This window comes from Anoplopoma fimbria, chromosome 17, assembly GCF_027596085.1.
Source record: "Anoplopoma fimbria isolate UVic2021 breed Golden Eagle Sablefish chromosome 17, Afim_UVic_2022, whole genome shotgun sequence".
Taxonomy (NCBI): Eukaryota; Metazoa; Chordata; class Actinopteri; order Perciformes; family Anoplopomatidae; genus Anoplopoma; species Anoplopoma fimbria.
Genome location: NC_072465.1, coordinates 5,703,440 through 5,714,393, shown reverse-complemented (window position 1 = coordinate 5,714,393; position 10,954 = coordinate 5,703,440). Strand labels below are relative to the sequence as shown.

General features: G+C 43.4%; 1 protein-coding gene across 2 annotated transcripts; it reads left to right on the top strand.

Moving 5' to 3' along the window:
* gata2a (GATA binding protein 2a) lies at nt 1–10,397 on the top strand. 2 transcript variants are annotated; one of them, XM_054616561.1, is made up of 6 exons: nt 1–87; nt 365–775; nt 1,812–2,384; nt 5,051–5,196; nt 7,954–8,079; nt 8,812–10,397. In XM_054616561.1, the coding sequence occupies exons 2-6, from the start codon at nt 547–549 to the stop codon at nt 9,115–9,117; spliced, it is 1,380 nt and encodes a 459-aa protein (XP_054472536.1). In that variant the 5' UTR covers nt 1–87; nt 365–546; the 3' UTR covers nt 9,118–10,397. The 2 variants fall into 2 exon arrangements, with proteins under 2 accessions (XP_054472536.1, XP_054472537.1); XM_054616562.1 differs by lacking the exons at nt 1–87; nt 365–775 and adding an exon at nt 1,604–1,703.
* The last annotated feature ends 557 nt before the right edge of the window (nt 10,398–10,954 follow it).

Below are 10,954 nucleotides of genomic sequence, written 5' to 3'. Positions count from 1 at the left end.
CTCATTAATGAGCCTGCGTGGATCAAGAGGTTTACTTACTTACTTACACAAGCTGTATTCGCAGTCAGCTGATTGGAATTGCAACAGGTATCCAGAGGACACATTTGTATTTTTTTTTTTACTTTATGCGGGGACGGGATGCATGGCTTCGGCTTTGAGACAGCTGTGCACTATACTTTCTTTTCGACCTGTAATATTAAGACCCTAAAATGTGCAAAGTTTATTTCATATGTTAAGTGGTATGTTTAGATTTTAAAAATATATATATATATAAAAAGGACGTCTCTTCTTTGCATGGGATGAGAGGTGGAGCGCCCACGGAGTTTATAAGCTAAATTAACATTTTGTTTTCGTCCCATTGCAGGATAAACGGAGGAGAAAGGAGACCGGGATATTTAAGGATTCTATTTCTGAAGTAAATAAACACAGCCGAGACTTTCACAGCTCAGGAACTATATTGTGAGGAGGATTTAACTTCCACCTGGAGGTAAACACAAGCCTGAAAGCAGCCCAACACACAGAGGAGAGGACGCGGCCAGCTCAACCATGGAGGTCGCAGCAGCCGATCAGTCTCGGTGGATGGCGCATCATCACGCAGTGCTGAACGGCCAGCACCCGGACTCGCATCACCACAGTCTAAGCCACAACTACATGGAGCCCATGGCGCCTTTACTGCCCCAGGACGAAGTTGACATGTTTCTGAACCACTTGGACTCTCAAGGGAACCCCTACTACACCAACTCCCGGGCCAGGGTCACCTACAGCCAAGCACACGGTAAGTTTACTGTGACTCCTTTTAACTGAAGAGTGTGATGATAAAAATATATTTACATTACATTACATTACAGTCATTTAGCAGACGCTTTTATCCAAAGCGACTTACAGGAAGTGTATTCAACATAGGTATTCAAGAGAACTACTAGTCACCAGAAGTCATAAGTGCATCTCCTTTCTTAAACAAGCATCTCAAAGCATAAACCAGAGCAAAAGTATAGTGCAGAGGCAAATTACTACGAGAACAATAATTGCAACAGACTAATCCGAATATAGTAAGTGCTACAAACTACTATATATATATATATATTTGAGCATGGTATTATTTACAAGTTTTTTTATTTTCCATCAAAGACCAAACAGAGCTTTATATATTACAGCCTCTGTGTGTATCTGTTTGTGTGTGGCTCTGGAATAGGTATATTAATTTCTTACGGAAACTTTAAGTTGAACAATTAATGCAATGTGCAGTAATTTGCAAAAAAAAAAAAAATAAAATAAATATCCATCTTGACTTCATGGGCCAATTCACCAACGTAGAGGGAATTTCTAGCAGATGACAGCGAAAGGAAAGGGAAGTATGTCATTTAACCCCTCTCTGTTGGGGCAGGGGTTTCTGGAGAGAGAGAGAGCGAGAGAGAGAGGCACTTCCCGGATATAAAATAAAAACCACAAATTTACTAATAACAATCTTTAGTCCGGGAGCTGCAGACGATGATAAAACAGCCCTGGTGAGAAGCTCCTTTTAGTGTTTTTTTTTTTTTTTTTTTTTTTTACTATAAATCTCTCGTCTCTATCTTAAATAGACACGATGTGCGAAGTCATTTAATGGAAAATAATTTTAATTGTAAGGGGGGAAAAAAAAAAAATTGAATTTCAACAAAAATATTTTATCTTCATCTGGATCTAAATGTCGGAGTATTTGGCAGGTAAGATAAAGGGGTTTTTAATGTTTTGCAAACGGGTGACAAGAGGAGTGTGTCAAAGAGGCATTCAAAAATATTATATATTATTAAATAACTATATTTGGATTCCAGCTCGCCTCACTGGGAACCAGGTTTGCCGACCACACCTCATCCACAGCCCCGGCATTCCCTGGCTGGACCCCGGGAAAGCTGCCCTTTCCGCGGCCCACCACCACAACGCATGGGCGGTCAGCCACTTCAGCAAACCCGGCCTGCACCCCGCCAGCTCCGGCTACCCCTGTAGCAGCAGCACCGGCACGGCCCCGGTCTCGTCGCTCACGGTGTCCCACTCCAACGCGCACCTCTACAGTTTTCCTCCGACCCCTCCGAAGGACGTGTCCCCGGACCCCGGCCCTACCTCTCCGACCTCCAGCTCCACCAGGATGGACGAGAAGGAGTCGATCAAGTACCAAGTGCATCTGTCGGACGGCATGAAGATGGAGAGCTGCAGTCCTCTCCGCAGCGGCCTGGCCTCGATGAACGGCCAGGGCCCGGCCACGCATCACCCGATCCCGACCTACCCTGGCTACCCTCTGCACACACCCCACGAGTACAGCGGCAGTCTCTTCCACCCCGGCAGCCTGCTCGGCGGGTCCTCCTCCAGCTTTACGCCCAAATGCAAGAGCAAGGCCAGGTCGAGCTCAGGTGAGTCTCAGACTGTAGATCAAAGTGATAAGGCCTAATGAAATGGTTATGGTGGAGCATTACACACTATAGTACCCGATCAATCACCAGCAGATATGTTTGTCACCTTGTAATATGTATTTTTTTTCTTATATAAGTGTATATATGGGCTCCTCCATATTGGAATGTATGCGAGTGCTTCTTTTTAAACAGTTTTTTTTAGTTCTTAATTATCAGCACTAATCTTGACTAATTGTTAAAGTTGATGCCACTTTAGACACGACTTGTTGCTCCAGTGTGTCGCTTACACAAAGATGGATCATTTCCATATCGGGCCCTTCGGTCCTCTTAGAACCGGTCCTGACAAGTCTTATCTTTTGTCCCATCGCACTCCTCGCCACTTATGAGTCGCATCCACTTAAAAGGCGTCTCTTTAGTGAGGAATCAACCTCAGAATAAACTCATCAGACTAATCGGGGTCAACTATTTACTATACTACATGTTCAGCTATAGGGCCCTAATGCGCACGATTAAATGTTTCAGTGTGCGACCTCAAAGAAAAGAAAGTGTGATTAAAGCTAATCAAATTAAACCAATTATGCATATAAAATGAACGAAATTATTGTAGTTTCATAGATTAAACATAACTTAATATTAAATTATTTTTTTTATCTTTCACTAAGACTTTTCCACCTCGACTGTATGTTTTTTTTATGTTCAACAGTCGATTTGGATTCTTCCTCGTGCCGTGAAGTTGTTGTTCTTTCAAACGTGGCCTTTATTGCACTTAAAAACGAAGGAGTCACGACGCCCTGGCTCCTGCCATATCCTGTATACCTCCAAGTGAACAAATCACGACCTCCACCCCCGCCCACAGCTCTCTCTAGTCCTAACAAAGCACAGGCGACAGAGCCCTGCTGTTTGTGTTTTTAAGCATGGCCTTGGCTCAGAGCACCGACATGAAGTGGAGGCAACCAAGTCCACGGTAGATTCTATGAGTAGATGAAAGTGTATCTAAACAACACTTGTATGCATAACTTGGACTTAAAAAAAGGAGAATAGTGCATTAAGTAACACTGATTAAAAATGTACATAATTGTTTTTTAAAAAAAACCCAAAAACTGGTGAAATTGTTTTTTTGATAAAACTCAGTCTATTATCTGACTGTTTGGATAAGGCATGAGATTCAATAGACTGCATGTGTGGGTAGTAATATTTATGGAATATTTAGACTTTAGGTCTGACATTAATGTGCAGACATTTGTAAAAACAAACCCAGTCTGGTAATGGCTCTGTAATTTCCCTACATTGTTCCAGCTGGTGTACTTTGACATAATGGACAAAAAAATATATATATAATCCAGAAACATCATTAGACTGTTAGGCTAACAGGTTACTCCAAATGTAGCTGTGTAATTATCGATATTGTCATCCATTGAGCACATGCTTTTTAATACACCTGGGTGATGCTCGCAGCCTGATAATCTGAGTGAATGAGAGCTGTTGTAGCAAGAGAAACGTAATACTGTGACATTTAAAAGAAGCTGGCCAGACTGTGCCTGAATCAGCAACACAAACATATCAGCTACGGCATTAAAATGGCTCTTATCTATCAAAGTCTATGTCCATGTGCCAGTTATGGTGATTGATTGTTGTACAAAATGCCACTATGACATTTCAGAAATGTGACTCTCTACAATACGTTTTCACAGAAAGCTTCCCTTTTTTCCCCCTTGTTTCAACACCAAACATTGCATAAGACATAAATACAGCAGTCATTGCTGATACATATTTTAAGTGTTAATGAACCCGCTTTAATGTGGTTGATTAACCTGCGAAACGCTTAAGAGGAAGTGAAGGGAGGTACAAAAAAAAAAAGCGGTGAGATGCATTTCAAAAGGAACATAGCTTTTTACTCAGGTCAAATTCCATTGTATAGTGAGGGTGGGACTGTGGGTGTCGCTGGCATTATAACAGGAATAATGAGATGATGCTCTAGGGAGAGAGGGATACTTGAATTAAATGAATTGGTCGGTTTAGCAACAGGCTGTTTGAAGTCAGTCAAACCTGAAAGGGAGAGGAGAGCATGTGGGAATAACTAAAGAAAAGCAGGTTTTTATTTAGAAAAGCACAAGTATGCACAGGAAATCTAGTTCAAATTCAGTTATTTTATAATAATAACAGAAACTTCATCAAAATGACGTTGGATGGAAAACCATTTCTATATTATAAATTGCAGCCAACTGGCGCGCAAGCTTTTCATCAAAGTCTGCAACACTGTCCGCCACATTTAATACCAACACCACACACGTATGCTTCCTCTCATGGGTGCCCACTGAGCTGATGAATAATGTAGTCCTAATTTGATGGTGTTTCTCATTATTCGTGTTGGGACACCTCTGGACATGTTCTGGCGGTCTCTGGCCTCCCCACTCTGGATCAGTTTACATGGAGGTGTCTGTGTCCATGACAGCCGTGCACACTTGGTACACCTGCACTCTGATATGGACGTTGTCACCATCATGAGACAGATTTTGACTTCATATTACAGGGCCATCTGGAGTCGCACGTCACCGTGTAGTTGCCTGAGCGGGCTAGACAGCTGCTATGTGTTGCTTCTGATGGACAGTGAATTTTTTAATTATATAAAATTGTTCTCTTTTCCCCTCCTCTTGAACTCTATGCAGAGGGCCGTGAATGTGTAAACTGTGGTGCCACCTCCACCCCTCTGTGGCGAAGAGACGGTACCGGCCACTACCTGTGCAACGCCTGCGGACTGTACCACAAGATGAACGGCCAGAACCGACCACTTATCAAGCCCAAACGCAGACTGGTGAGTCCCACTCCCTACTCCATCGCTACACTCTGAGAGAAGGCACCCAAATATGAGCACAAAGCAGATGCCGGCAGCACAATTCCAGGAAAGTTATATTTTCCCTATGATCTTCCTGGAATTGTTTGTGCCTCTCACCCCCCGATGATCCGCCTTCACGGCCTGTTACAATACTGCTACTATTGCCATTGTTCCTGCTATCATTATTGCTGGTACTTCTGATACTGTTACTGATACCATTGCCCATGCTGCTTTAGTTAACACCAAGCTTGAGTAAATGAAAAGCAGCGTAGACACATAACAATCTTGTGGTGGATGTACCACTGCACATCCACTTCTGGTATTAACCCTACTAAAGCTGGACACATTTCACTGCACCACAATTAATTAATTTCTTGGCTTTTAATTCTCAAATTATTAAAAAAAACCTCTTTTTTTTTAAAGAGTGATTTTTTTTTTACAGGAACTCATGAATCCTTTAATGTTAAGCAGAATTTTTTTCCTCTTATACTTAAGTGGTTGGTTGTTATTCAGTTCACAAATTTGCGACAAATAACAATACGATGTATGATTTGAAAAAAAAAGTTTAACTGGTTTGTATAAAAAAAGATAGTATCAGTGAATTAAATAATTAATTTGCAACACAGTCATAAATAATACTAATACTAAATCCCACTAATAATAATAATGGCTAAATTATTACAAATGAATTACTGGCTCTAAATTTGATGTTTAAAAAATAAAGTTTAATGCTGGCACAACCTTGAAACTTTCATAAAAAAAAGTGGTCTAGGCTGATTATGATTGCGTCTACGATAGCGTGTCATTAACATCAGCAAGATCCTTTGACATGCCAATAAATTGGCTACTTTAAAACAAGCTTGATAAACCTTATTATGGGCCTAATATATATATATATATTTTTTCTTCCGTGTTGTCCCTTGGCCAGCTCCACGTCGTTCGTGCTTGTGAAAAAAGTCCATTACATTTTCCACTGGGTCGGCCCATATGGCTGTAGCTTTTTGCATTTTCAGCTCAAGTGTTTTTCAGAGTTTGTGTTCAAAGGGGCATCCAGTTGTTTCCTATCCGGATATCTGTCCGGCCCAGATAAGGAAGTCAGGCTCCCGGCTGTTTCCGCCTTCAACCAGCGCGCTGCATTCTCTGTGGCCAGACTGACATGTACCGTAAAGAGATTATCACAACACTGGAGGAGCCGCTTATGTGTGAAGAGACGGGGCCGTGAGGGGCGGGGACTGGGAGAAAGAAAGGGATTCATGTTCTTCTCTAGTTGGGTCATTTCAGATGTACAGTCTGCGGCTTTCTATCCCAAAAGATAGGTTACATTTGCAGGGGCGCCGCTAGGGATTTTGGGCCCCATGAAAAGAATCTTTACAGGGCCCCCAACACAGCGGCAAAATTTTTTGATGCTATTTTACATACAATTATGCATTTTAATGGTATTTTTGACTGGGCGGCTGTGGCACATGAGGTAGAGCGCTTGTCCCGTAACCACAAGGTTGGTGGTTCAAACCCCTCTACTGGCAACATGCCGAGGTGTCCTTGAGCAAGACACCTAACCCCAAGTTGCTCCCCGGGCGCTTCATTGCAGCCCACTGCTCCTCCGGGATGGGTTAAATGCAGAGAAATAATTTCCCCATTGTGGGACTAATAAAGGCTTAATTATTATTATTATTATTATTATATTTGTGAAAGAAGAACAGCATGACAGTTGACATGTACAGTAGGGGAAGAACTGAGCACTCTGAATACAATGGAATTCATTTTGAGTCATTTATTTGCTGCACCACTGATTCTTAAATTGGAAATAAACTCTTCCATGAAAAAATAGGGGGCCTCTCTGGGCCCCCCTCCATCATGGGCCCCTAGAATCCGTCTCCTTTACCCCCCCTTTTCGGCGCCCCTGTCCATTTGTATTCCTCTATAAGAGAGAACAGGGTTTTTATTGTTGCTGCTCTCCATGTCAATAGCAACGAGTCCACCTGAAATTAATTAACAAGGAAGAAAAAAAAAAAACCCTGGATGCTGCCTGCAAAGCGGAGAGCTGGAGGCTGCTTGCATGTAAAGCTAATGTTTCTTATTATGTGTGAAGAATTGATCCGCAATGGACGCAGGAGGCACATTGCCAGGCAGGACACCGGGTCTTACGCGACTTGTAGCCCAGTTTCCCTGGATCATGGTAAATAGGGTGTTTCACACAAGGACTTCTCTTGAACCTGTTAATACCAGCATACTTATTTTCGTACATTAAATCTGATAATCAGCGGCAGGCGTGTTCAGAGTCAGGTATATTCTGTTGGCCAACAAAAACGTCCCCCATGTCTTTAGCGCAAATGAGAAAATGTGATCATGGTGTATGGCGGGTCTTGCATACATGCAATTGATTTAGCAGGGGAATTAAGTGTTTTCTCGGTCTGGGTGACGCTTCTTTTGATGCTCTTCTGCACATGGCTCTGCGGTCTCACGGAAACCCACGTTCTGCAGTTTGATTTAAGCCAAACTTTCCGTCTCTTATTGATTTTGTGCCGAGGCAGAAAACACTAATTCATCGCATGCGATGTCAGGGCTATGGCTTTAATAACATTAAATGTTGAAAAGATTAAACTTCTATGTGTGTCTAAAGAGCCGAGATATTTAGGCTCCTACATGTTCGTGTGTGCTGCTCGGTGTACGCGCTGACCTCCACGTGTGAGTGACTGGGCCATTATTCACGCTGTGTTTTTCTCTCTCTTCCTCCAGTCCGCTGCTCGACGTGCAGGCACCTGCTGTGCAAACTGCCAGACCACGATCACCACCCTGTGGAGACGCAACGGGAACGGAGACCCGGTGTGTAACGCCTGCGGCCTTTACTTTAAACTGCACAATGTAAGTAGCCTGCAAAAACAAAACAAAAAACAACCACCTTGCACTCAAGTGCAGAGTTCTGGGGGGGAGGAGGAGGATGAGGATGAGGATGAGGAGGAGGAGGAGGAGGAGGAGGGGGGGTAGGCCCGCTGGTCGTTAACTGGTTAAGTGGGCGGACAGCTCGAATCGATTTAGGAGCAGAGAAACTGTGAGAGTGTCGAGGCGAAGCCTGCTCACCCTGTCGAGCAGAACCCACCGGTCGTCTTTTTTTATTAATCCATCGTTGTTTCAATGGGGGGCGGTACTCCCCGGAGAGGCTGCAGGGTGGGACTGTCATTCAGTGTAACGGCGTCGGTTACACTGATGAGGATTTGTCTGAGGCTGCTCCTTTCAGCTCCAGCCAGGCCCTCATCCCCATGTATTCATATTGACCGGGACTGTTCTGTTTGAAATTAGACAAAAGCCCCCAAAAACGCCCCAGACTCGCCTTATAATGCAGCTATATATGCAAAACAGATGCTCAGTATTAATAGCGGTTATTTCATGCTGGTGTTATTCCTAATATTGGGCTGCCGTGAAACAAATGCATGTAAATCTTAACAAGAAATGCAATATTTGACATTTTGGAGACATTTTAAATTATGAGCTGCAGTTGGCGGCAAAATAAACCTCAACCGCTATAAAGTGTACTATTCACGCTCTCAGTGAGGCTTTTGTCTGGCGTGCCTTGAGCTAATGTGCTGTTCTCCACAGGTCAACAGACCCCTGACCATGAAGAAAGAAGGAATCCAGACACGCAACCGCAAGATGTCCAGCAAGTCCAAGAGGAACAAGCGAGCAGGGGACGGCTTCGACGAGCTATCCAAGTGCATGCAGGACAAGGTCTCTCCCTTCGGCGGTGCGCCCGGCCTCAGCAGCCACATGACCCACATGGGTCACCTGCCCCCCTTCGGCCACACGGGACACATGCTGCCTACTCCCACGCCCATTCACCCTTCATTCGGTCACCCCCACCACTCCAATCGCTCGCCGGTCTGGGCTGAGCCCCTGAGTCACTGAGGCCCCTCCAGACCCAAAAACTCCTCCGCCTGTAGGAGCCACCGCGTCGCCATTAACACTAAATGGCCTCCACATCACGTCGTAAGCTGAGCAGACTTGTTGCATCGTGTACAGTGGTTGGAGGGGAGAGACTTTCAGTTGGACTTAATGACTGAAGGTCGCGTCATTCCTGAGCTCACTGATGGGACGCTGCAAGGCAGGACTTTAGCGAACTCTGTGAAGAGCTAATATGATGAGGGGTTTCTTAGTCCCTTGGTGAATGAAGCTTGCAGGAATGGAGTGAATGGAGACGCTTGTCATTCTTTTTGCTTATTTTTACTAAGTCACTTTGGTACCCACCTCTCCATGACCCTGTAACAGGAGACTCAAGAGAGGTCTTAAAAAGAAACGCTGTTTTCACCTCACGGCCATCTCATTATATACTGAGATACGTGCACCCTGTCTATCCCCTGGCTGTCGTCCATAACTGCTGTGGACAGACGAACCCCTTCAGTGCTGGAGGTCTTAAGACTGTCTGATAGCTACAGCACCTGTGCACCTCTGTTACCAACCAGTCAGATGCAGACTACAGTACCCACAAACCAGTGCTCCCCCTCACATGCTGGATTGTACACCACCACATCGCTCACCACCTGTTTTTAATAATGAACTTTTATGGAAAAATACACAGTAAATAGAGTGTTTATAAATGCTTAATTGCTATTATTGTTGTTATATTTGATGTTATAATTATTGCTACGATAATTTATTTTCCCTCTTTAAGCTTTCGTCAAAGACACATGGAAACTGATGATTTAAAGGTCCAGTGTGTAGAATTTTAGCGGATCTATTTGAAGAAATTAAATATAATTTTCATAACTATATTTTCATTAGTGTATAAATACCTGAAATTAAGAATCGTTAATTTTTCATTAGCTTAGGACGAAGCATTTATATCTACACAGGGAGCAGGTCTTCTTCACGGAGTCCACCATGTTGCACCAACATATTTATACAATGTCCCAGAAGGGACAAATCAAACACTGGCTCTAGCGAGAGCCTTTCATGTTTTTTCATTACCTAAAGGTCATCGTAGCTCTCCAACACACTTGTAAAAGGAAGAGTAAGCGGCGGGGTCTTCAGTTGATATTGGTGACCTCTATGCTAGATGCCACTAAATTCTACACACTGGTCCTTTAATTGTCATAGTTATTACGTTAAGAAAAACACTGACCTATCTTAGATGAAAAGTCCCTAAGCTGTACGTTTTTATCATTTTTCCATCTTACAAAAGTAAAGGAAATAAAGGAAAATAAAGTTTAATACTAAAGTACGCTCTGTCGCTGCCTCGTAAGTTAAGTCTGTCTCCATCTTTCTTCTACACACAAACATACGGGCATAAGACCGAACGCTCATTTTAACGAAGAGTGCTTGATTATTAAAATCATAAGGGGATATCAGATGCATCAAGGGAAGCTCTGTGATCCCTTGAGCGTGGTAATGCTTTGGTCAGGCTCCTCCTCTATCTGTGATGGCGTGTTGTTAAGAGAAGGCCTCTTTGTGGAGCTGAGGCCCCGGGCTGGACCATTGTACCCAGACAGCAGACTCCAGCGGAGTCACACACAGTCATACATATGCACATACCCACATGCTCATGCACACACACACACACTTGGGGAAAAAAAACAAACACAAACCCCAATTGACCAAATGTTAACCAATATATCCCATGCAAGGTCTCCTTTTTTTTTAAAACATCTATAAAAGCCAATCTTTTTAAAATAAATGTGTAACTGACAAATACTGAGTCATGAGTTTAGTTCAGTGGGAGAGCCCTCGCTCCATGTGTCTGCTGGAG

Excerpts from the sequence above, each read along its gene's own strand:
- gata2a (XM_054616561.1), top strand. The coding sequence starts at position 547 with ATGGAGGTCGCAGCAGCCGATCAGTCTCGGTGGATGGCGCATCATCAC. Across the intron at positions 776-1,811 it reads CACCTACAGCCAAGCACACG|CTCGCCTCACTGGGAACCAG; the intron begins GTAAGTTTACTG and ends TTTGGATTCCAG. Across the intron at positions 5,197-7,953 it reads TCAAGCCCAAACGCAGACTG|TCCGCTGCTCGACGTGCAGG; the intron begins GTGAGTCCCACT and ends CTCTTCCTCCAG.